General features: G+C 39.8%; 1 protein-coding gene across 1 annotated transcript; it reads right to left on the bottom strand.

The window, feature by feature from the left end:
• xxylt1 (xyloside xylosyltransferase 1) lies at window positions 1-26,798 on the bottom strand. Its single transcript, XM_056414283.1, has 5 exons — window positions 26,714-26,798; window positions 25,968-26,605; window positions 20,816-20,963; window positions 13,273-13,405; window positions 1-5,217 (listed from the first exon to the last, which is right to left on the bottom strand). Exons 2-5 carry the CDS (start codon window positions 26,499-26,501, stop codon window positions 4,821-4,823), a joined length of 1,212 nt encoding a protein of 403 aa, XP_056270258.1. The 5' UTR covers window positions 26,502-26,605; window positions 26,714-26,798; the 3' UTR covers window positions 1-4,820.
• Between the last annotated feature and the right edge of the window lie 500 nt (window positions 26,799-27,298).

Genomic DNA, 27,298 nt, shown 5'->3' on the forward strand with positions numbered 1-27,298 from the left:
TGACTTTACTTCTATTATCTTTTATTAATTCATTAAATATTAGTAGCAAATAGAAGAAATGTGTCAACTGGAGGGTTACATTTTCAAACATTACAGAGAGAACCAACACGATGCCTGCAGAATCCTCGTGGTAACACGATGTCCTTATTCACAAACAATAATATAAACCTCTTTTCAAACAAACCATCCTTTTATAGGCATTGAACATTTAGCTCTCGTACAAAAATGACGCTTTCTGGAACATGTGGTGAAACTAAACATACATTGATAAAGTGCAAAGTTACGGTGACAGATGACAATCTTCTTGCATCTGTTGCGTTCAGGGGTAGCTGAAAGGAACGGACAGCCCAGTGTCGCAAAATTGTTACTGGCGATCTTAATGTTGAGAATTGAGTTTTCTGTATCAAGTCAATCGTTCAAGAGAGAATCTCGATGCATCTAAGGATCACATTTTCCCCCGACCCCTAAAACCAGCAATGGGTGTACAAACATTTTCAGTTCATGAAACTAGTGGTACAAAATTTACTTGATTCTGGGTTATTACTGGTAAACATTATATTCAACGTGTCAAGGTGAGTCAAAGGCATTAGGGAAAGACAAGTGTTGTGAGAACTGGCACACGGCACCAGGGAATCAGGCCACTCACTGTTCAGCCTTTTATTGAACAGCATCTGCCCAGAGGGAGTAAGTGGTGAGAGACAGAAACAGAGAGAGCAAGTCACATACACTTAAAAAAACGATTCAAGCCCTTCTTAGAGGTGACACATTTAAATATTGTTTGATACATTTAAATAAATCAATTACAAAACGAAGATATTTATATTGAATGGGTGTAACACAAAATGTATGAATACTTTCATTTATTAGATTTATTTAGGTTACACTCACAAAAACGATTCAAGCCCTTCTTCGAGGTGTCACATTTAAATATTGTTTGATACATTTAAATAAATCAATTACAAAAATAGATGTTTATATTTAATGGGTGTAACACAAAATGTATGAATACTTTCATGTATTAGATTTATTTAGGTTAGATGGTGTGCATATCAACTCAAAATAAATGTGTTTCATTGAGGACTACCCTTTGAGCATGCGCTTTCTGAAAATAATTTGTTGGCATGAGGTGAAAACACTTTCTGGGCTGTACGGTGGTGTAGTGGCTAGCACTGTTGCCTCACAGCCAGAGGGCTGTGGGTTCAATTACCAGTCGGGGTGTTCCTTCTGTGTGGATTTTGCATATTTTGTTAGTTAGTTAGTTAGTTTATATTTTGAGTTGGACAAACATAAATTAATTTAATTTAATGAATATCGTTATTTTATTTGAGATGTATTTGATACAAATGAGTTGGACTAACTTAATTACATTGTATTGCACTGATGTGCTAAATTTGAGTTGGAGTTGCATAAAATTTTTGGATGGAAAACCTGCCAACAATTTAATTGAGTTCATCCAATGAGTCATTTCTTTGAGTGTAGATAGAGGGAGAGAGAGAGAGAGACCAACCAAAAGAGAAGGAATACTCAAGAACAGGGGTCCCCAACCCCCGGGCCGCGGAAACCGGTCCGTGGCTCAAAAAAGGTTGGGGACCGCTGCTCAAGCAGATACTGGCCTACATTATTTAGTATAGGCCTACTGTGCCATAAGTAAACATACAAACAGACACACATTCCTTTGTAAACCACAGGTGTATGTATACTGTCAAAAATCATGTTACTGACACATTGTCACACAGTCATGGAGAACTCATGTCGTGTAAATGCGTCTCAGACGTCACAAATGTTCGTCTAGCAGCGAGCAATGCTAACAGCATGAACCGTACAGGCAGCAGCAACAGTGTGCAGCATGGGGGCAACCACAGGGTGAGCGCTCCGCTTCTGCGATGGCGTCGCGGGTCGGGAGAGCGTTATCAGCAGGGACATTGGCTTTCGAGGGCCGTGCGGGCGACGACTAGCAAGGCCGTGGGAGGACAGAGAGACTCACGTGCACTAAAACGCAGAAACGGAGCAAAGAGAAGCTCGGACACACACATTCTCAGCACTCATATTCTCATCAAATTTAGTAGCGGGTGCTATTCTAAATTGACAAAAGTGGAACATCATTTGCAATCACGATAACTATAATTGCACAACGAGAAATAAATCATTTATTTAAGATGTCGGTACAAGATGGAAAAAGTTTCACAAAGTTAATGTGTTCGTGCTGTCTGCAAGTCAAAGTATGAAAGTAAAGAGTTTCGGTATGTTCAAAGCAACTCTCAGAACCAAAGGGAAGTGGTTTATAGACAAAAAGCAGCTCAGTCGATCGTATGTATATGTATATACATACATACGATCGACTGAGCATATGTATATGTATGTCGTTTTCATTCTGTGCATGTCTGTAGGATTATTACCCGTGTGTGATGTCTCTAGTGGCTTTGAATGTGTCCCTGACTTAGTGAGTCATCTATGATTAGCCGTTACAGCAGCATTAGATTCTGCAGAGCATTTGTCAATCTGTCGGAGTCTCACTGAGCTCTCCATTGAGCCGTTTGTGTTTCTTGGATAAGACGTCGATGCTGCTGCTGTATTGAATCTCTACCAGCCTGTGGTTTCTGCTGAAGGTAAATCACAAAGTGTTCAGGCTGAGGGGTTATTAGAAATCATAGCACACTGAAAGGCTACCCACATTTTTATGCCGAGCCCAACTGATAAACTTTCTATATGTATATAAGCTGTTATATAGGGCCACTATATATACACCACTTGAACTTCAAAGTGTAAAACACCATGTTGCTAATGGTGCAGTGTGTTTATGCAATATGGGATGAACAGTTAAACATGTTGTTCCTTGTTTACCGGCTGCTAAAATATTTAAATATCATTGCAAACATGGACAAGTATGGGCTTGTTTTTTTGTGGCATATGCCTTATTTCACGATGCACAATATCTGCTGTCAAATAAAAAGCTAAAGGTTTGTGAATCGGTCTTCTCCGACTGCCTCCATCATTGTACCTGATGTATGTGAAGCAACAGGACATGTTTTTAAAGAGTAATGCAGACAACACAAAAGACCATTATATTTCAGCATCTATTGATGCATTTTAGCTTCCGGTGTAAATTGGGTTATTTTAATGTCAGCACATTTAGAGGTCAATGCTGATTGATGTTGTTTTTTCTGTCTAGGCGAGGAGTGCTTGCTGCCTGCTTCTGCAAATTTGAGTGACAAATGGTTCGTGTCTACCACAGACCAGACAAACTAGAACAGTCACAAATTGGTATAATTACCACCTTATTATAACCCTTAAGTGACTAAAAGCGTCCCCTTTTTCATGAGCATGTGCTCAGCTCCCTCATAACACATCAAACAAAAGGTGAGCGGTTTAATAACTGAAAAAGGAACAAAGAATAACCAAAGTCTGCAATATTAGTCTCTGGAAAACAATAACATCTATAAAAAAAAGAGTTATATTATCATATAATTTATTTAGGAATGCTGATCACACAAAAGAAACAAAATGTCGACGTTATGAAATAACAGAGAAAGTTTACTGTATTTCTGTCACAGGAAATGTGGGTCTGAAAGTTTAACATTCATAAAAACTAGGCTGCTTTCACAAACCTGAGCATTCTCACCATCTTGAATCTCCAGTACTTCCCAATTTGTAAACAGTTGTGTTGGTGGGTAAAACTTGGATTACGCTTTTTTGGATTTAATTTATTTTCCGTAATCTCAAAGGAGGTTTCTAGAAAGAAATACAGATGTAATGTGATACCTCATATCATTTTTAAACATCGTTAAAATTAATTTTTTCAGCAAACAAGTATCCTTTCTTGGTCCTCAAACGCACCGCTATGAAGAATTGCTGCCTAAAGAGTGGGAATCAATTTAAAAAAACTACAACAATCTGGCTTGAAAATAAAGAACAAAAAAAAATCAATGCAATGAAATAAATCCACCTGTTCTAGTCAACACAACCCTTACGGATTAAGATTGTGCATTGAAGTTGTAAAGTGCAATTGGAAACTGAGAATGGAAGTTATTTTTCAATATTTACTATGATTCAACGGCTCCATGTGTTTTAGAGCGATAGAGATTAGAGATGCCGCAAAAAATATTGACCAGCTTCAGGGTGAATTCAAGGAAGCATTGACTTGCAATAATGTTTGTTCTCAAGTGTCTTCGCCTCGGCAGCCTCTCTTTGACTCACTGATGGTGAAGCGCAGGCCACTCAGCTGCTTCACCCTCACTGTGTGTATTAAAGTGTGTATCGCCTCAGACCATTTCTTGACTGATGAATATTGAGTGTTGACATTTCTTTGGATCCAGGTGGCAGTTCAGTGAGCACAGCAAGAACAACTTAAAAGTGGTTCAGAGTACCTGGCCGCCTCACTCCTTCTGAAAGGTGCGTGTTTGGCCTCAGCTGAACTGCACACACAGGGGCCCGAACAGCCACACTCTCCAGACCCCTCCTCCACGTCTTTAAGTAAATGGATCTGAACTTTGCAAACCATATTTCATCTTCTCTATAGCTAAAAAGATGTTAGTCAACTATTGCGGCTCCTTGCATAGCCGTAACACGGGGCTTTCAAACTGACCAACATTTATTCGAAAATAGCACAGTTGGACGCCATAGTTGTAGCACCTTTGTCGGGGCCCCATGGCCAGCAGGGGGCAGAGTCTGTGACGACGCTGGCTTTATCGTGGTCAAAACTAGAAACGGCCGAGCAAGTCAAAATCCCCTCCATCTAAAAAGCAGGAGAAACATTTTTCGCTAAACTATATCGTAGATGTCATCGCCTCCTTTTCGGTTCCAGCTTTAGTCCGGTGCCTACATCAGTCGTCTGGTATCGGAGAGTTACAGTTGCCATGGTAGATATAGACGAGGCCATCGCAGCGATAATACATCTGAAACACGTCTCCGTATCCGTGGTCCCGCCACCAGGAGCAAAGCTGCCGGTTCCACCCACAGGCCAACGAGTAAAACAGTTCAGGATGCTCCATGCCGATCATGGTGAAGAAGTCCTGGTCCCCCAGGTGGCCCCTGAAGCGATACTGGTCTGCTAGTTTGGCCACATTGCTAGGCTCCAACAATTGGTTATAGAGTGCCGAGTCCCTCATGGCACCGAGGTCCAATAACATCACGCCGCTGTTAAAGCCCGGGAGGCCGTCGGGAGGGGGATCCCCCACGCTGGTCTGAGGGTTCTCCTTACGATACTGCCAGAAGGTGTGTCTGAGGAAAGACAGAAAGGGTCGCATGAAAAAGTGTTCTGTCGGAGAACAAAGGGCCCACTAAAGAGGCCTCATGTCGGTCCTCAAGGTGCATCCATCCTTTGACTTATTGTGCGGGTTGGCGATTGAGCAAGCCGAGTTCGCCTGCCACCTGGCGGGTTAGCTCATTAGTCGCAGTAGCTTGCCAGCTCGTGCGTACCAAACTTGCAGTGGACCCTTTACTGCAACGACACATGAATGAATCATGCACGAACAACTGATCTGAATGCCTACAACGTCATTTTTCTCTCTCGGGCTCACTGACGACAACCAAACCCGAGGAACAAAGTCGCACACATTTCATCAAGAGATTTATTCAAGTGAATAAAAAATAAATGATGACTGGAAGAATGCAGTTGCGAAAAAGTCTGGAATAACGGACAGCTCTCTCAAACACGACCACTCTCCTGTGTTGATGATTTATATCGTCTCTTTCTGAACCTGAACTCGTCTCTCTGCAACGCCTGGAGCTTGTACATCAACGTTTATACGTCTCACTCATATGTATGCTTGGGCTGGTGCACATTTAAAAAAAAACAAAGAGCAATGGCAAAAAGCACGCTTTTCCAGGAGTGTCAGAGCGTGCTGCAGTGCCAGATGCTCGTGCCAACTCAGCACCGTCTTCTGCCAACACACTGTTAGGTAGCCAAATGACCCGCGGAGCTGCATTCAACAAGCATTTGTATGCACAGTCGTTACTTGTGTCGACAAAGGGGAGACCTTTTGTGGGATGTATTCATATTATCATCTCATTTTAAAGTTGACCCTGGTGAGAAAAGTTCTAGCTCAGTGTAATAGATGGCACATGTTTAATGTTATGCAATACACGTGTAATAATAGGATCACTATGTTTGGCACACTTGACTGACATGAGCCAGCAGCAGTCCTTCTGTATTTGTACGCTGCATGGTGAATTATGTTGAGTGTTAATGCATCGAGACGAGCCTGCTGAGCAGTGGGTCTTTCAGGTGAATCACGGCCACGACAGAGGAAGACAGAGAAAATTATTTTTTAAATACAGAAATCCAAGTGCTTGTGAATAAAAGGGATCCTTTAATATTTATTCCCTTCGCAGCCCTAACAGTTCCAGTGAGTATCTAACGAGCAAAATGACACATCACAGTATCACAGTAGTATTTATGTTTGCAGTAATCAGACCGATTGCTATCAAATGATTGCGACAATTAAACAAGTTTCATAGGTGAACACAAAGTATTTATTGATGTGTTTACTCGTGTTTTCTCATGGCATTATGATGATGAGGATATGGAGTGATTGTGCAGTGAGAGCACTCATTGGCTTTATTGCCACTCTCCTGACGCTCTGTTCTTCTGTTCTTTAACTCTATTCGACGAGAACTTACAGTTGACGATAACTGCATCAGCTGCTCTACAGCGGACCACGAGTGTCATCGTTCGGCCCTCACTTCTGCGCCAAGTACCTTTTTGATTTGAGGTTTGAGTTTTTTTTTTTACCCGTTACAATTTTCTTTTTCTGTTTTCTTTTTTGGGGTATGTATGGGTGTGTATGTATGTATATATATATATTTATATCTGTCATTGTGTCCTGTTTTGTGTGCATGTGTATGTATATGTGTATGTATGTATGTATGTATATATATATGTGTATGTATGTATATGTGTATATATATAGGTGTACATATATTTTCATGTCTGACATTTTTGTATTTGTTTTATGTTAATATGTCTAAACGAATAAAAAACAAACAAAAACAATTGAAACATGCTCACTAGTACAAGCATAAATAACACTGCTGGTTTGACGGTTTATGATAACGAGAATATATAAGTGCAGAGTGCCGTGTGATTTAAAGTGAAATTAAATGTGTGAGAGGCATCATTAACCCTAGAATGATGCATCTCACATTTCATTTCTACAATCTGGATTCAATTATTTTTGTTTTTTATAGATCTCCACCTTTGTGCGAGAAGTGGCGTACTCTTCTCTCAAGCCTCATTTTGTGCATTCCCAATAGCGATGAGACCCAGTTCAGATGAACCAAGCTGGAAAATACCTAGTGTATGTTTTGCCTATTCAACCCCTGAGTATGGATTAGTTATTTATTTGAACTCTTGAGACGAACAGATAAATGGGAGAAATAACGGCACGTTCATGTTGCTGTGGTGATAATGGTGTACCAGTTGTATTTTTAGTTTAAGTGAAGTGCTCGCCGTATGGGATAGTATTCTTTATTGAATGTACACTACCGTTCAAAAGTTTGTTGTCATCCAGACAATTTCGTGTCTTCCATGAAAACTCACTTTTATTTATCAAATGAATTGAAAATTGAATAGAAAATATAGTCAAGACATTGACAAGGTTAGAAATAATGATTAATATTTGAAGTATTAATTTTGTTCTTCAAACTTCAAGCTCAAAGGAAGGCCAGTTGTATGGCTTATATCACCAGCATAACTGTTTTCAGCTGTGCTAACATAATTGCACAAGGGTTTTCTAATCAGATATTAGTCTTCTAAAGTGATTAGCAAACACAAAGTACCATTAGAACACTGGAGTGATAGTTGATGGAAATGGGCCTCTATACACCTATGGAGATATTTCATTAGAAACCAGACGTTTCCACCTAGAATAGTCATTTACCACATTAACAATGTATAGTGTGTATTTTTGATTAATGTTATCTTTATTGAAACAACAGTGCTTTTCTTTGAAAAATAAAGACATTTCTAAGTGACCCCAAACTTTTGAACGGTAGTGTATATGCACAGGCACAAACGCTTTCGAGAATTGAGATTATTCTTAGTACTGGCCAAGCCTGAAGAAACCTACTGTAGAGTAACATGAATTAAAGTCGATGTGTCCTTGAGCAAGACACTTAACCCTGAATTGCTCCTTGCAGCTGTGTCGACGGTGCATGAATGTACGTCGAACAGCGTCAGCTAAATGAAATGTGATGTGATATTGTCGAGGGTATTGTCGATGCAGCTTGATCAAATCTAGTGGGAGCAGAAGATTTTCTCTGAGTCACGCTTTGATATTATAGCTGACCTATATTCAGCAGCTGTAGCTTGTCCACGCAGTTATATTCAATATGTTGGTTTGGTCGCTGGGGACTTGTGGCCTCTGTGGAGCATTTATCTTTTATCTTTAAGAGACACTCTACGTGCCCAGAGACACATTCCCAGTGAGGGAAGATTTACACAGACTTTTCCATTCTGTTCCACTTTCTTATGTCAGAACAGCAGACTACTGCATTTGTTTTTAAGTGTCATGGTGGCCGTGATATAAGACGTTCATGTCTCATAACTACTCTGCTGTCAGACAGTAAAGGAAAGTTACCGTTAGTATAGGAGACAGCTTTTTGTGATCAGAAATTGAGATAAATTACACAGACACAATTTACTTTTGTTAACGTATTTGATATATGTGTACTTTTTACAAACAATACTCCAGCTAGGCTAATGATGAATCATAAACATTTTAGTATCTCCACCGGGAGGATCATACAATCGACGATAATCTCCCATTCTTCTGCAGAAAACGGCATAACATTTTGTGTGGCCAGTTATGGCTGCAATAAAAGGACCAGGAGAGGTCCTTTTATTGCAGTTTGGCTAACAGCTAACAGAACCAGTACACACACTGCCAAGCACCGTTTTTGACGAGATTGTATGAAATGTCTTTTGCATCAGACTATTTAAAGAACTGCAGGCTTGATACACAAAAGGCACCAGTTTCCAATTACTAGCCTAAATACATCCCTCTCTCATATCAAATAACCCCCTCAATTTGACGGATAAACAACATAAAGAGTTTGGCCAACATCACATAATAACACCAACCAACCAATCAAGCCTTATTGTCAATATGCAAGCACAACACAATTCAAGTTGCATTAGCCTCAAGTGGTGCAATGGGATAACTTCTATATAGTTCATGGATCATTTGAAATTGTTCAGCTTTGGAAAAATGGTGAGACTTAATTACAAAATGCAGCTATGTTCTCCGTCACAATGACATCCGTTTTTTCTGTTCTTGTGTTTTTAGTACACTGAAACAAGACTAGAAGGGGTCCTGGTTCTGAGGTACACAGATGACAGAGAACCACTTATTTGGAATAATTGTGATGCGTCACCCAACAGAGACTCTGTACACAAAGCAACTATAGTTTTCCAACGATGGACTTGTTCTGTGGCGGGATGAATTCTGAATGCGGCGGGTGGGAGGATGCACTCTCCAGCATAATGCTCTACCCATTAGCACCGAAACAGTGTGGGAGCTGAGAGACCTTGACCTCTCCACACAACACAGGTGAAACATTCAGGTGAGCAGATTGCACGAAATATGTCGCAGATACCAAGTTTTAAAATGTTAATATTACAAGGTCCAATGACCACTAGCTAATGGTTTACAGGCCAGCTCAATTGGCTCACTTGTGTTTCCTCAAACGTTCCCTCTGGTAGCATCATCTTCAAAAGAACACCTCAAGCATTGGCTGTGTAACCATGCTGATGTTAATTTCCAGCCAAATATCCTATGAATCCTATGAATAGCAGACATTGTGATTTAGAAATGTTCACTTTTATTTATCCCTGAGGGGAAATTATTCCCTGCATTTGACCCGTCCTTAGTTATTAAGGGCTGTAGTGAAGCATCGGGGGGCAACTTGGGGTTCAGTGTCCTGTTCAAGGACACGTCGACATGCAACTATGGGGAGAAACCGGGCACCTTCTGGTTGCTGGACGACCACTCGCCCCACTGAGTTACAGCCGACCCCAAAATATTAAGATACTTGTACACTTATAATACTGAAAACAAAATTCAAAAGATTGATGCTGTGAATAATAGTCTTAATATGCATTCTAACTAAAATTATTTGTTGTTTCATTCACAGACCATTTGAAAAACCGGGAGGAAACCACCTGCATGTATGTTTACCCCAGTAACCAGTAGCCACCTGAAACCTTCCACCTGAACACACACACACACGCACACACACACACACACCATTAGCCCCTGACAAAACCTCAGCGATTTGACATGACACCTACAATGCCCCAAGACGTACAATGGTTGCTGCACTTAATTGGTTAGTGTGGCGTATGCAAACACATGTCCACCACACACACCCACGCCACACGAACGCTACACTTGACATAGCAAAAATGAATTTAGTCACTGGTTGTGTGAGGTCGGTGAATTTGAGAATGAGGTGCACTTTGTGTTTTACGCCCCATCTAAGAGGACATAAAGGGTGTATACTCTTTTGTAAAATTAACTCCATTTCTGTTGATTTCTTTTGGCTGGATGACTATGAAAAACACAAGTTGTGCTCAAAGATAGGAAAGCGTTTTTGTAGCAGATTGTATTTGCCAGGTCTGGGAGGGAATGCAGAATATTTTGTTGAAGAATAAATCGGTAAAATAATATGAAATATTGTAATTTAATGACATGTTTTAAGCTGTCATTAAATTAAACAACTGTATCTTTTGTGGTTTATAGACCCATGAGGGTTGAGCATGTTCTGTGAAATCAATCATGTAGAAGCAGGTGGGGTGTTGAGTGAAGCTACAATGGTCAGGTGCACTGCACTATCAAGCAGCCACACACACACACACACACACAAAGCCAACCTGTTTATTTTGCGGTCTTAGAGAGGAACAGAATAATCTGCAGAAGAACAAAGAACTTGAAAGCCTCTTGTTTACATAGAATGACACACAAACGCACACACACACGCACACACACAGAGTTCATTGACACTAATAAGTATGACATTTGGATTTGAATGCACAACACTGGTGTTATTATTGAGTGGTTTGGGCATCTCCATCACATTAAATCAGAACACAACTGGCAACTCAGAGACGTAAAGTGGGACGGCTCGTTGATCTGACTAGAGTTTGCCAACAGACAAGTTTATCTTAATTGTAGGAACTAAAATGATAACTTTTCTTCCCATTCAACAAAATCTCCATGGTTGACACTTCCTGGAACTATAGTTTAAATTTGTCTTTTAAACAAAAAGTATATTAAACACTTGATGTAATGGCAAAGACTAAACATCTAACAAAGCTTTTGATGCAAAAGATATTTCCAAAGGGCAGTTTGATACAGAAAAAGCATGATCTGAGAGTGTAGAGATGAGCTAATACAGACAGTTATTGAAGGTTATATGAATCCTATCACTGTGTTCATCAGTTTTGTGGAAGAGCAGATGGTTTATTTACTCCAGACAGGTCTAACGAGACACGGGACACGTCTGAATCACAGAATGAGAACAGAACATTTCCCACCCAGAGGAGACTTTCTGCTGCTTACATTCTGCCAAATCCTCAATTATTTTTCGGACACGAAGGACTTAAGATAGCTCACTCATGAAAACATCACATCCGACTCTCAGTGTTGCGACTGTGACTGTACGTCTGCTATCACGGAGGTACAAATCGATTTTTCACTGGTTTGTGGCAGATTTTGTAAAATGGAAACAATTATCATATACTAACACCTCAGTGTTTTTCTTTGTTTTCTTCTTTACAATAACAACATTCAGCATGGCGTTGTTTTAAGGGCTTCCCCTCAGGAACATTTACTGTCACATTCAGTACATTCGGCCTAGGAATTATGCCAAAAGCTCAAGCACACAAGGATGATGCAGGTGTGATAGAGCTGCATCATACTAGACGTTATACTATGCATCACACTATACAGATATAGGAATGTTGTGTGTAATGATTCATCCCCCTTACTTTGTACTTGAAGACAATCACATTATTTACATCCCTATTCTTACAGCAGTTTTGATTTTAGAATTTACATTATAGAATATTTGAGGCTATTTTATAAAGAAAATTGAAAATCCTGGAATGAGAATCATTACATGGATCATTAGAGAAGCCACGCTGTTTCTCTCAAATACGGCATTGCATTCATTGGGAAATGACTGAACATTTTGTTAACACTGCTGAGGTTCTTGTGAATCTGAGCATGTACGAGAGACTTCTGATGTGCTTTCTCACTTCGAAACTGTGAGAGAAAATAACTGTGAATGTGCAAGTGCCCATTAAAACGACAATCCATCTGGGGTTGACAAAAGTGAGTGAGATTACGGTGGCTTTTATCCCATTAGTGGGAAATAAATAAAAAGGATATTGTTATGGGTTGCTCTTACTAATGTTATGTTTAGATAAATATAGCACATCAGAATTGCAAAATAAACTTCGCTTTTGATGATCTTTCCAGTAAAACGATCTTTCCAACTTTTTCTGCAAGATTAGGAACGGAGCAATTTAAAGAGAAGACACACACCAAGTGGTCAAAACAAGATCGGTCCAAACATTACATTTTTGATACAAAACAGTTTTTCATTATCCGTTCTTTGCACACATTTCAGCTGTCTTGATACTCAGACGCTAACACACTAGGACATGTGTCGTTGGAATCAATTAAATGAATGTATAACTGTAACACCCGGTTCTGTTTCTCCTGTGTTCCGTGTCTCCTATGTCTCCTCTGTCTCCTCTGTGTCTTCTGTCTTAATTGTTTAATTTCCTGCACCTGCCCTCAGCCACTCTTGTCTCGTTACTGTCTGATGTCGTACACCTGTGTTTCCCCCCCTATATATTGTGTCAGTCTTTCCCTTGTCTGCTGTCGGATTGTTGTCTCTAGGTCCGTGTCTTTTTTCCGTCGTCCTGTCTGTCGTATCCGATTCTGCCTGCCTGCCCTGACCGACGATCCTCTGCCTCCCCCTTTTGGACCTTGTTTTTTTGTAAACTGTTTTGCCTCATTAAAGAGGGTTTTTTGTTATTTATAATGCGTCCAGCCTGTCTCTCTGCGCCTGAGCCTCACCCTGTCACAAAGACCTGACAATAACATCCAAAGCATTATCTATATGTTTTCTAGACCAGGGGTCCATGTTCAAAACCTAACTTGTGACTATAGACTTTTGTTTGGATACATTTTAGCACAATGTATTTTGTGTGGCCCTGTCGAATTTGCATCGCTAACATGTGCCGTGTTGTGCCACACTGCCTACCTGTAGACCGGCTGCATCTCTCTGGTGATGCCTATTACCGCTCCTGGAGGAAACTGGTCAAATTCTTGGAAAAGGTCCCGGATGTTGGTCCGGTATTTCAGGTCCAGGTCAAGCTGGACTATGCGCGTCAGGCCTGAGAGAAGAACACAACACATTGAGAAAGCAGCATCAAACTGTTAAAACATCCAATATTATTTTAAACATGTGTAAACTGATTGTTTGATTGCTTGCTGTATGTGATTGACTGATTAATGACAATTCATGTTTAACCAAGTTTGAGAAATTATAAAAACAAGTTCTCTTTTTTTTTTTGTCCCAGGAAATGAGCTTCTGCATCAACTGTACATGCAAGTTAAATTCCGTCCAGTGACAGACTGCCTGCCTCAGCACTGCTTCCAAGAATACACAGCGGGAGGCAATAGGAGCAGACTGACGAGACCGTTGACAAGCTCAATGCTTGCTCAGTTTAATGCTTGCTCAGTTTGTGGGGCGAAATGTCTCGAAAGATGAGCATGGCTGTAAAACACTGTTGACAGCAGGGAGTGAACAACGTAGTCGTGTTTTTTGTGGATGAAATGGTAACAGCAGTATCCAGGATATTCAGGCCCTCATCTGTTCATTGTTTCAGCTTCCTGTGTTTTGCTGGTTGGCATGGTCACGAAAAGGTTGGGAAATACTCAGCAACAACCAGGGGAACAACATGATTATTGAACATTTGTCAGCTTTAGACAAACTTTCAAATACAGAAAAACAAAAACATGTAATGGCAGAAGGCTGTTGAACAACTGCTGAATTAGTACAACCGGTGCTCAAGGAATGAGGAGACGAGAGAACGTAAACATATTGAGCTGCATGCGTTGCCTGCCTCATGGGCCTTTAGAGCTCAGGTCAACATCATTTGAGCTCTTCTCCCTAATGTCCCATCTTTAAGTTGCACTGTTTATCTACTCCGGTTTTGCAATGAACAGTGTTGCTTGAATAAACACAGCAATTATGTCTGGCTTCTATAAATATGTCTGGCAAAAAATGGTGTCTCCATTAGGATACAAATAATAATGGTGTCCAACGCAGGAGGAGTTTACTCAAAAGGGCCAAACATCACAGACCAACATCCTAATTTTGAAAAAAGAAGGATTTTCTTATAGGAACAGTAGCTAGTCAACAACTGAAGCAACACTGTTTGCATTGGTCGTTATTTTTACACTGCGACTAAAGATGCCTTTCTGAGATCAAGCCCATCTTAGGAACATTCTTCATGCTCACTAACATGTTTTGATATAGTAAATGAAGTTGGCTATAATGCCACCTCTGTAATAAATTGTCTGGCGTCATTGACTGCAGATAACAAGCGGGAAATCTGACTCGGAGAAAACTATTTTACAAACAAACATTTATCTGTTCGAGGCTTAATGTAAGACCCGGCGTTGTAATATTACGTCACTTTTATCTCTCTAAAAAACACATTTGCAAAAACGTTTTTTGGGGAAAGACCATATTTACATAGTCAGTGGGTCCTATTGTCTTGCCTTGCGATGCCATTGGTTTGTAAATGTGTATACAGGTGTGGCCATAAGGCCATGAACTCACTCTACCTGCAAACTTTCCCGGAAGCACATCTCCTTGTTTCATTCAACTGGATATATCAACATTGAAGTAAGTAAATTCCATGAAATATTTTTTTGGGTGATTGTTAAAATATGTAGTTCATGTAAATACTAAGTTATTGTGGAATTAATGCATCACATTAGATTTTCAGCTTGTTCTGTCATTGTTGTAATTTTACAACATTGGGTGAAAATGGTAGCTAAAATAACATGTGCACCTTGCACACTACATGGAGACATTCCACTTCTCGGATGTTCAGATACAGGATAAATACTTACAGAAATATAATGTATTTGATGATTCACACTTTACAAAAGGGTTATTTGTTATAATTTTAAGTTTAGACCAGATTTGAATAATTCTAAATGGGTTAGGGTAACCCAAACCCTATGTTATTTCTATGTTCGCAGTTTGATATAGTCAACTGGTTTTTTTATCTGGACTTTGTTGGTTTGCCCAAATATCTCCTTGTTACACAAGCCAGATAATGTTTGCAGAATGCTTTGGAGGATGGTTGTTCAGGGACAAGTGTAAATGTTTTGGAATGTGGGGGTTGCATTTATAATGCATTGTTCAGGGAGAGGTGTAAATGTTTTGGAATGTGGGGGTTGCATTTATAATGCATTGTTCAGGGAGAGGTGTAAATGTTCTGGAATATGGGGATGTAAGAGTTCTGGGGGGGTTGTATTTTCCTTTTGTAAATGTAAGTAGAGAGCACATTAGGCTAGCCAGACAGTATTGTGTGCCATCAGTGGAGTGTATTGCCTGAATAGGATTAATTTGCATTGGAATTAGTTATACTTGAACATTCTCTAACTATTGTTTCCATTTCAGAATGCCACCAGCAAGGAGAGCTTTCTTCAGTATCCAAGATGTCATTGAGGCTGTCCAAAATGGAGAGAGCGATGTTGAGATGGAATCAGACACCAGTGATTCGAGTGATGAGGAAGTGGAAAAAGAGAATAAGAGACCCACTGATTGTCCAACTGAGGATGATGACAATAAGGACATTGAGCGAACCAACACAAGCCAACCAACTAAACTGACTCTGCCCCGGGACCGGTCTCGCTGGCTGAAATTCTGCTACCAACTAGGCCCAACGTTGCAATATTACAACGTTTCCCTAAAAACTTACAAAAACATTTTTTTTAAATTAATCCTTCATTATCTGCATCAGAAGACTCTTACAACATCTGACTTTAAAAAAAATTTTTTAGATATTATTTATATGCTTGGGTCTTACAGGGTTAAAATGGCGAGCACGCTTACTTTTTCAACAAAACCCATTGTTTAAAAGCAGCAGATGTTCATTTCTTGGAAAGCAGAAGCATAAAAGGGAAAATTATAATCTGTGCAGCAAGTAAGGGAGAGAGGAAGCACTGTTGATTGGTGCACAATTGCTCGGAACTGTATTGTTCTCCCAAAGTTTTGAAGACTAAAAGTAGGCTGTTGAGTTTACCAACGAACGAACGCACGCGCACACGCACACGCACACACACCCCCTTAATGAAGCCAGTATACCTTTAAATCACAAATGAGTACAATTTGTAGGTCTATTTCAATTCTTCACACAATTAAGTGACACTTTTGATATGAATATATTTTCATATAGAAATTTCAAGATTGTTAAAAGCTTGTTGAAAAATACTGTTTAAGCCCATTTTTTCCCTCCCAGCAGCATTTAGAAAACCCAGATATGAGTTCAAATCAATCTTCGCTGTTGCGTTTGAGCTATAAAGTTATTGCAGAAATAATGTTGTTGGTGTGGCTGAGAGCTTGCCCGAGTCTCTGGTCAGATCAGAGTAAACTTTAACTCCAGAGACACTTATCTAACATCACATTTTGTTCAGAAAAAAAGTAGGTCAACCTCATTGAGCCCTAATGTTAGCCTGACGTGAGCACTTACTTCCTATTTGTAAGGGTCATTGTTGTCTGCTTTCACTATCAGTCGCTGGAAAACAGCCCATCTTTTTCAAAAGGATATGCAACCGTTGATGGTTTCCTGCTACAAGAACAAACTACTGTTTGCAGTAAACAGAGTCCACTCGTCACAAACACTGGTTAGAAAATGCTTCTAGGAATATAAAAGGAAAAACAAAATCACAAATAGCTTCAGATCATGAAGCTATTCAAAATAAATGTACACTTTTGTATGATTAAATCTACTTTTTAGGTAGATTTTATATTATTGATATTTGTCGTTTCTAATTTCCAGTTATTAAACATATTAGTTATTTCAAACAACAGGCAATACTAGCTTTGCTGGACTGCAATCCAAATTTAAACTTCTTACAATATGATGCCTTTGCTTTAGGCTAAAACAATGAAAACATGCCGTCTACTCTTGTTGAACATTAAGTAAAGAACACGCCTTTTTATATATTGCTGTCCGTGTGTTTGTTAATCACAAAAACAGACCTGCTGCAGCTTGGTTAGCAACATTATGGCTAGCTAGCTATGCTACACTACACTAAGACGCCTGTCCAATCAATAATCACCATTTAAGTTGAAGCCTTTCAGAGACCAATCACGACACTCAAACAGTCGTTTATTTACAGCTGGAAAAATTTAGCAAAAACAACGGTTCATATTAAATCACTGCTTTTTTTGTCTTGTTTTTGGAAACTTCGATTTAAAGTAGGAAATCCAACTAATGTTCAACCGTTGCGGTCAGTATCAATACATCCATGTTGAAGTGTTATTATCTTTGTGTTATCAGCTCTGTATAAACAGGATGCGAGGTCTCATTATAGCAGGTATGTCTTCCAAAGTTAGACGTCAGTGTTTGCGAACAGAAGTAGACTGCGCAGGTAGGTTTTTAGTGTTTCATCTTGGAATTTCACAGGCACTGAAACAGATCTGTCAAGAGGTAAATAAAGATAGAACCTCAAAACTATTGCAAGAAATCATTTCTGACATCCATCTTTTGTGCAATTTTAATGGCTTGTGTGACAACAAAAGTTGAGCTACTAGCTCGCTTTCAGGTAGCCGACCATCTTTCTTACTTGAGCAAAGCATTTAACGCATCAACAGTGCCACTCCACCTGAGGTGGAAAATAGAAGACGCGGTTTTGACTCAAGTCCCAGCATGTTGAGACCTTTAGAGGGGAAACAAAACATGGAACACCTCTCCACCAACAAAAACAGTGTGTCTTAGAAACCTTATCATTAATTGCAACATGTTTCCATTGTGCAATTTTATTTCCATCCTCCAAAGACAGAGGGTGTGGAAATGGAGGCCTATTTTTTGGTTTAAAGCTATGTGTCTAGTAACTGCTCAAATTTGTCATATATATCACATTATTCCTTCAGCAAATATATTGTGTTATATTATAAATAGCTGTTCTGTGATATCAAATACTATTGAGAACCAAATGGACTTCATAGGTCTAATAAAAACTAAATATAGACCACAAAAATAGTGTTCTCCCACTAATAATAAACAAACACTTTCCTCTTCATGCTACATCGCCGGCCAAAGTGTTGACAATTTCCTCAACCTCTTACTTCTCTTTTGACAACCAAATGAAACTTGCTGCAATCAGAACGTCGCCCACTTCACAAGTTAGAGGATGTTACATTTCATTTTCCTCCCACTTGCAGCTGATATTTTTATTTATGGACACTAACTTGGTCTTTAAATCATAATGTTCTGTGTCTGCTGTGATGTCCGTTGAATGAAGAGTTTCAGGAAAATGGTACCCCCGCTCTCTCTGTTAAGAGGACCCCATTATGCCCTTTAGAGATAAAGGGATTCTTTAAATAGAAATGTGTGACCACTTGGACACAAAGCAGATGGCTCATGTGGTCGATCGATAAGCATTTCAGGGACACTGGTAGAGCCACAGCCGGCCCCCTCCCATGTGTCTAACCCTTTTAGTGTTTGATTTTTTACGTAAGCCAGGTCAGATGCGTGGTGCCCTGTGATAGGTTGGTTCTGGCTGGCATTGCCCATCCCACTTGGATATCTGAAGAGCCTGATTTGAGTGGCACCCAGTCCAGCTATATATATAAATATAAATATATATATCACGTGGGCATCTTGCCACCATGTCAGCTGTTGTTGTTTTCAGACTAATATACGTTAATTGTGGTTTGTGAATTAATATCGAGGCGCTTAACCAGTTAACCCCTTGAGACTGGGCCAGGTATAGTTACTCATGTGTGCTATCATAAACTCATGTTTCTGATAGCACACACTAATACTTTTATTATCTAAAAACATTTGCAGCAAAGGTGCTGTTGAGAGTGTTTTGGGTTTTCATCGCATTATGTTTTAATGCTGACGTTTTAATTCCATTTTGGTTTCCTTTTGGGCGAAGTAGCAGTTGGTTAGTGAATGTTTGATTTCAACAGCACCGACACGTCTTTTTCCTTTTTAGCCCACCTCTTTGTTTGTGATAATATAAGTTCCTTCCTTGTAAATAAAACACCTTTATTATACCAATTCTAATTATTTTAAATTGCTTATCCTCGTGAGCTTGGTCATACCAAGCACCATCGGACATACACCTCCAGCACCTTATAAGGGACTACTCGGGAACAAATGTTTGTCATATAAAAACACCCAATGCCACACTGGCAATATCTTTAAAATCCAGTACAAAGTCTGAAATTACTTTTCACAGCTGACAGCCGAGTGAAAACCACACACTCAATAATTTCCGCATCAAGCACAATCTTTTATTTATCATTCTGTTTAGCTTGAAGCCATCAAGCATTCCTCTTTTCAACTTTAAGTGACAGACAGCTTTTCTCAGTATGTAAATAGCATCAAACCATTACATGTGAACATGCAACATCTTTCTTTGGTGGAAAGTTAATAATGGAAGAAATTCAGCTTCCAGCTCCAGCGAGTTCTAATACCACCTTGTTTAGAAAAAATACTTTCATGCACGCAAAAGCTGAACAAATCTTTGCTTCAGAGTGGAAAACAAATAACTACATCAGAGACTTCAGGTTTCATATATGTGCCACGACTTTTCATTCAAAATAACTGAAATAAACCACAATGAAGGAGATCGCTGCATCGGTCAGCACCAACACAGGGGGCACTAGTGTGGGCAGCAGCGACGGAACACATCCTGCCTACCTCACTCCCCAGGGCTCTGCAGCATGCCACATGTCTGTTAGATACCTGCCCATGCTGCCATCTCCAGCTGTGCAAATAGTGAGCATCTGAATATATTTAACATATGGTCTACCAGAGAAGAAGAATCATTTTAAAGCTATATAAAATAGCATACATTGTATGCAAAAAAAAACATGCTTTTCTTTTAACACAGGTCAGCGAACATTTGTTGCTGTTTTTTTAACCCTCCTATTACCTTTGGGGTCAATTTGACCCCATTCAATGTTTGACGTCTCTAACAAAATTGACATAATTTTTTTTGCTTCATATTTCATGACTTTTCCTAATTTATTGGGGACAACTGGGAAAACATCAAATTCACATGATGTTTTCACTGTCCTGTACACAACTTGTTTGTTTGTTGACTACCTAAATAGCCCTTTAAATAAAGAATTAAGTTGATATTTCTTATATGTTTTACACAGTGAAAAACAGTCTGGGGTCAAATTGACCCCAAAAAACACCGATGCGTACACATAAAGTACCTGACCCTTAAACTTGGGAAACAATATTAATTCTAATCATTTGCTGGAGATTTTAACGACTGTGTTCAAAAAGGGTAAAAGATGTTAGTACATTTGAAGGTAACAGGAGGGTTAAATGTTCTTTCTTTCTCGTCTGTGTGTTTTGCATGACTCGGTAAAAATGGGTATAAAAAAATAGCACCAACAAACAAGTCACCAACACCTACGAGGTCATCTTTGGATTGACTAAATAAAGCCACGCATAGATCAGCAATAGCTTTAAATCTAAAGCTGTGTTTTTTTCACTGACAAAGTAAACGTGACCAAAAATGCTTTTTCTTACTTTCAGGCATGATGTGATGCATGGCAACAGACAGGAAGAAGATGGCGTCGCTGTAGTAAGCACCAGAGCCAGCGCTGAAGTGCTTCTGCATGGCCTCCACAATAGGGAAGAGCTTCTGTGTGAGAGCCACCACGTCATGAAAGAACACCTGCAGATCAACACAGTGGAATCATGTTAGGACCACAAAGTCCCGTTTGCAGTAGCGCTGGGAATATATAGAACTATAAAGATATTCATGAGACCGTAGGTACATATCGGCCTATAGGAACATTTTCTGATAAAAGAAGTGTTAAAATAAATGCCTTGTTCTTGTTTTGCCTTCCTCTGCAGAGCTTTACATTACACGGCAGCTGTGAAGCAGCAGCCTCTGCTCATGGACATGTACAGTAGACATCTCAACAGATTACTGACAGAGGATTTGTTTTAAATATAGTAAACACTGATTAATATTAAAGCTTTCCTGCATGTGGGAAATTAAATGAGGTTTTTTTTTTACTGGGTTCATTTAATAAGGGACAGTGCACATTGATAAAAACATTTCAGTAAATGTGCCAGAGTTAGCCAAGAGGCTATTTTTCATCTGTAGTCCGAATGATGCTGATGTTAAGAACAAACCTAAAAACACAAGATTACAAATACAATCTACAGACAAAGCAAATAAAATAAGGGAGAACAATGTTAAAATGGACAGAATATAAAAATCCCGTCAGAGACACAACGTAAAAGCATACAGACTAAATGAAATATATAACTGCAAACAGGTGGACAACAAGAAAAGACACTCAGGTGGAGTAAATGGTCGACCAGCAAAGTCAAGACATACAGAGACCGGACAACAGACAGACAGTCAACAACAGACAGACAGACAAAGTGAAAGTCCAACCCGGACAGATCGAGGAGGTAGGAGCCGTTACAGTCTAGTGCTGACAGAGCTGGGTTTGGGACAAACATTTCCAGAGGAGATTCTGGCCTTTTACTGGTCAAGTCTGACATCAGTAGGTGTGAACGTTAAGAGGCCTCGGATAAAACCCAGACAATACGGCCGTCATTATTATAAATCCGGCCCATGTGCCTCGATGGACAATCATTTAATGATCCCTGGCAGATAAAGTTAAACCCTCTGTTTGTGGAAATAAAGACTGTCCTAGACTGCACTTAGTTATGTAATTGCACGTAAATCACGACCGTGGGAAGAATAAGTGATATTAGTCCTGATAAATAATTCTCACTCACTGGGACGGCAACGGACACAATTTTCATTTTATGAAGTGAATTCTACGAGTTACATCACAATACTATTATCAGAATCCATGTTCGCCGTTTCATATAAAAGTAAATGTTTGTAGGGGCGTCACTTTTCTGTAAGATTCTTGTTTATTTTATAAACTACTTTGTATAGCTTTTCTACTATCAATTCAAGGATAAGACTCAGCTAAACCAAGTTAACTTCTTTACCAAAATGGCTACAATAAATACTGCAACATGTTCTTTAAAAATATTTTTTACATATTTTCTACAATAGGGCCCCTATCTTGCACTTAGAGGATCGGTGGTTCGATCCCGGTATCGCTATCTATGTCGATGTGTCCTGAGGCAAGACACTGATGACAAGTAGTGTTAACGTCCTTTGAGTGGTCAGAAGTTTAGAAAAGTGCTGTCCAAGTGAAGGACATTTAACATTAACATCCGCGCAGCACAACCGCCATTGCTAGCTTCAGACTAGAACTATGAAAACACTTTGGACAACTTGAATCTCACGTATCAACAAAAAGATTCCTGCCTGGTAAACTTTTATTTATAATTCATTCTAAATCAACTCTTGAATACAGAATAATAAATGACCAGGAAAAGATGGATGTACATAACGACAGTATCCTTTCATGTGGACATTTATTTCCTTATCAATTACCATTATCGACTTTGTGTGGTGAGAACACAGAAATGAGGCGCCCCTCTTTCAATCTAATGAAGAGTGCAGGAACCAGATACAAGTTTACAGTCAAAGTACTCAGATTACCTGTTAGCAGGACATTCATGTCAGAGGATCTCCATAACTAGGGGAAGATATTAACGCCGACTGTTGTTTTTGTAATAGTGCCGATTCACTTGAGATTGTGTATTGTCCGTTACATAATTGATATACTGTATACTGCAAATAGGATATTTATACTAGGACTCGTATCACAACACTGGGTTCCCCATGCCAATGCCTGAACAGGAATGAGGTACACGACTCAAGAATGTTGTGTAACTGATGGTCAGCAGAAATGAGCACAGCCTCTGGGTATGTGACTCCGTGGGGCTGTTTGCTGCAAATGTCAAGTGGGTCAATGAATCTACCACTGTTGAGAAGTGATGGGGCTCAAATTCTTACATAACCGCTGTCATACCCCCATGATACTTTGAGATGAATAATTAAAAGAAATGAAGCTCAAGTTAAGCGGACAAGGATGTCAACATGCTCATATGCACGGCCTCCGCCAGCCCCTGGGGAGTCCCGACCCATCTGTAACGCTGGCAGGACTTAAATAGAGGCAGAGAAGACGGTTGCTCTACTTGTGGCCATCAGGGGTGGAGGACATCATTTCATGATTCATCATCTCAAACCATGATGCTTAAAAGCAGTGATCTGGAAAGGACAGTTAAAACCACCGGGAGGTCGCCCAGCTCGTACAATTTATGAAGCATGTAACTTTGATTTACAAAAGCACAACATCGTGTGAGAGTTATACAAATGTGTTTCCCGAGTTGCGATGTACTAATAACTGTGATATTTGCGCCCAGTTGTAGCTTATCATCGCGATATTGGTGTAGGTGTGCATGGTAATCTGATTCTTGGGGAATTTAGTGCCTTTTTTTTTTTTTATAGAGTGGACAGTTGACAGGAAAGGGGAGAGATCGGTGTTGGAAACGATGTGACAAACATCTCATGGCAAACCAGTCAGAGGGAAGTCGTTCATGGTCAACATCTGCTCAAGCGTCTTTGAGTATTTTGAAAAGCGCTATAGAAATGTAATGTATTATTATTCCTATTATAATTATTATATATTGGTCACAATTCTTTCATAACCAAGTGTAACCCTCCTGTTACCTTTAGGGTCAATTTGACCCCATTCAATGTTTCATGTCGATGTTCTTTGGGGTCAATTTGACCCCAGGCTGTTTTTCACTGTGTCAAACAAATAAGAAATATCAACTTTTTTATATATTTAAAGGGCTATTTAGGTAGTCAACAAACAAACATAAAGTACCTCACACTTAAACTTGGGAAACAATATTAATTCTAATACTTTTCTGGAGGTTTTAATTGCTGGGGTCAAATTGACCCCGAGGGTAAAATATGTTAGTAAATGTGAAGGTAACAGGAGGGTTAAGAGAGCTCTATCAAAATAATGGCCCAACATTATTGCACCATTGATAGATAGTGTGGAAAATAATTATTACCAAGCTGCATACAGTAACATTTTACAGTTGAAACATCACAACAACATGCGTCGACATGTCAGTGCTCTACGGTGGCCGAACTACGTGATGGAGACACCATTTCTAAATTTCCTCAAGTCTAGTTTGGTATTACTGTGCAGTAATTTGTTGACATATACACCAATTAAATATCAGCAATAATTTGGGCTGATATATCTGCCTCTCAGTCAAATTCAGTATTAGTCAGGCTGAGCCATGTCCATTTGCGTTGCAATGGGTTGAGAGCACACACTACCAACAACTACTGTAAGGCTAGTAAATAAGCTTGAAATGTCTCACAATATTTACACTGTATCGTGAATCATCATATTTACATCGTGAATTATGGTTTTGCTGACAGCTTTCTGGCTGAAAGTTTATGTCAATACAACAAAAAGTATTTCTTATTGACAAAATTGTTGGACATTTGTTTGTGAGATCTTTAAGTGAGTTCTTTAATTATGGATCCTTGCAATCATATATTTTTGCATTTAAGACATCTTGATAATACTGCAAATACTGTGTGGGTGGGGAGATAACCTCTGCAAAGTTGATTCTGCTTTATTCTTGAGATAGAGACCGTATATGGTCCTCTTAACACCCTGGTGTAACCAATGTTAACAGATCCATTTCATATTGGTGTAGCAAGTTTTACAGCCCTTTACCATCAGATGTTGACCACCATTTTACATCACCCTCTTTAGCTGTGCTCCTAGGAGTACAGAGAGTGAAATGAACAGGAAGCAGTGGGACCCACAGGCTCAAAACTGACACGATGCCAAGCTGAGCAAACCTCCAACCATCCCAAGCAGGCTTGGGATCAGCCTGAGCTAATACCGAGCTGTAACAACACCAGATGTTCTGTAGATGAGACATTCCTGAGGCCTAGCTGTGAGGAGGATTTGGACAAAATAATAAGTAACTTGTAAACAAGTTTATGATCTTGCGCTCTGTGACAAATATAGAATAAAGAGAAACAGCTGAAATTGCATGCAGCACAATGAGAAATAGAGAAGAAATGTGATCTTCTGTGTTGGAACCCAGAAGCTAAGGGACACCCCATTATAGAGGGATTCGTTTGGCAAGCCAATCCTGCCCCCTTGTGTTTCAACTTTAAATAGCACATCTAGTAATGTGTTCTTAGAGCTCAGGTCAGTGTGCAATTTCAGGAAATTCCTTAAAACTACAAACTGTAAAGCATACCCAATCTATTAGGCGATCCAACAGGTGTGGGAAAGTGTAAAGCTATCATCCTTATGTATATGACTTTGGTCTCATCCCTGTCTGTGACGCCACTTTTCACTTTGACTTTGAGTGCATAAGCCTATCGTCTGTGGTATCTTTTCAGAAGTTAACTTGAGAATGCTCTTTTGCCTCTAACTTGGAAATGTTGAATGTTAAACTACAGGACCTGTCTCTCTGTACTGTTCTACTACAATGATCTTAAAATCAATTCTAACTTCCATCTATCTGCCACAACTTAGCTCAGTAAATACATTTTATATATAGATGGAAAAAAATAACCCACAATCCCAATATTAGTAAGTTGTTAAAATTGTTGTTAAATTCACTTTACTCAAAATGAAATTCATCTTTAAGTCAAACATTACAGGGGTTTCTTTCCCTTAATACTGAAATCAACTGATATCAGTGCCATGGTACAGTGAAAACACATTGTTAGACTGCCTACCTCATACTTAAATGGTGCATCAAGGAGAAACTCCTGCAGCATCCTCTCTCCCAGTTCTTTGCTGGCCTGGTCACTCACAAAATGAAGGACCAATATCTCTTCTTCAAGGAAGTCTCCAAATTTGACCATCGACAACATGGCCACCCTGAACTTGTCCTGCAGGCTCCTGCTCTTGTCCACCTTGGTGAACATCATGAGTGCGTGGTAGCGTTGGTCATCGGTGTCACCGCTCTCCCTTTTCCTGGACCTTGACCCCTCACTCCCTCCTCCTGCATCTCGATCTCTTTGCTCTTCCAATCCAGCTGGGTGGGAAAGCCTAGTGTCCAGAGTGAGGTCAGCATCATTTCTGTTGCCGTTGTGGGTGGCCTGGGTCTGCTTGATCCTCTTAGTGGTACTAGAGAAGTTCTGCCTCTCTGAGCCAAAATAGTAAAAAGCTACAACAGCAAGTGCAGCAGCCAGGAGAAGCACAAACTGATAGGACCTGAACGTGCTGATCCTACCCATGATTCTGACTGCCAGTCTTAGGATGCCCATATCTCCTTGTGGGTGTCATGAGAACGGGAGTGTACAAGGGACTACTTTCACCATGATGGGTCGTTCCAGTTCATAGTTATTTTGGGTAAATTACCAACCTTTTCCTGCAAGAGAAAGAATGCCCATGTTAGTCTTGATGTACAGACATGGCGCTGCCAGACAAAAACAACGATGACGGTTTGAATCTTGTTTACTGACTTCTGTCGTGTTACCTTCACATTTAGCTTGTAAAGCTCTCATTCCATATTATTGGCATGCACAAAACATATCATGTAACCATTAAAAAAAGGACAGAAGGGCCCCCACTTGCCCGTCTCGCGTCGTTAATATCTGCAGTTCCATCTTGCCAGCCGCGTTCCTGGATTCCTGCGTGCATGTATCGATGCTAACGTTACACTGACATGTATCGACTCCGTAAACGTTACACGGAAATGTCATATAATTAAAACAAATACCTGCAGTAACAAACACTGCAGCAAACTTGGCATGCCAACTGGTAGCGAGGGTGCTGCGTTAGCAGCCACGACTTTGCGCCTCACGTGATGACGTTATATTCAGCGCAGTGAATTGCCCTGCGACGCTGTTGGTTTAATCCGAGCCCAAAGCCACCCGCTGTTTGACTGTTTAAACTGGCTGTTGTATCTCTGCATACATGTGCCGTTATTTACGGCGACTGTATGGCTTTGTTATTTCTTTAAGCAACGCGGAAATAAGGTTTTTTAAAGAAATCACAAGCTAAAGTTAGCAGCCTAGCAGCAAATGCTGTGACACATTTGTAGCCACACCCACTTTAGCTT

Source organism: Pseudoliparis swirei, chromosome 5 (assembly GCF_029220125.1).
Source record: "Pseudoliparis swirei isolate HS2019 ecotype Mariana Trench chromosome 5, NWPU_hadal_v1, whole genome shotgun sequence".
NCBI classification, from domain to species: Eukaryota; Metazoa; Chordata; class Actinopteri; order Perciformes; family Liparidae; genus Pseudoliparis; species Pseudoliparis swirei.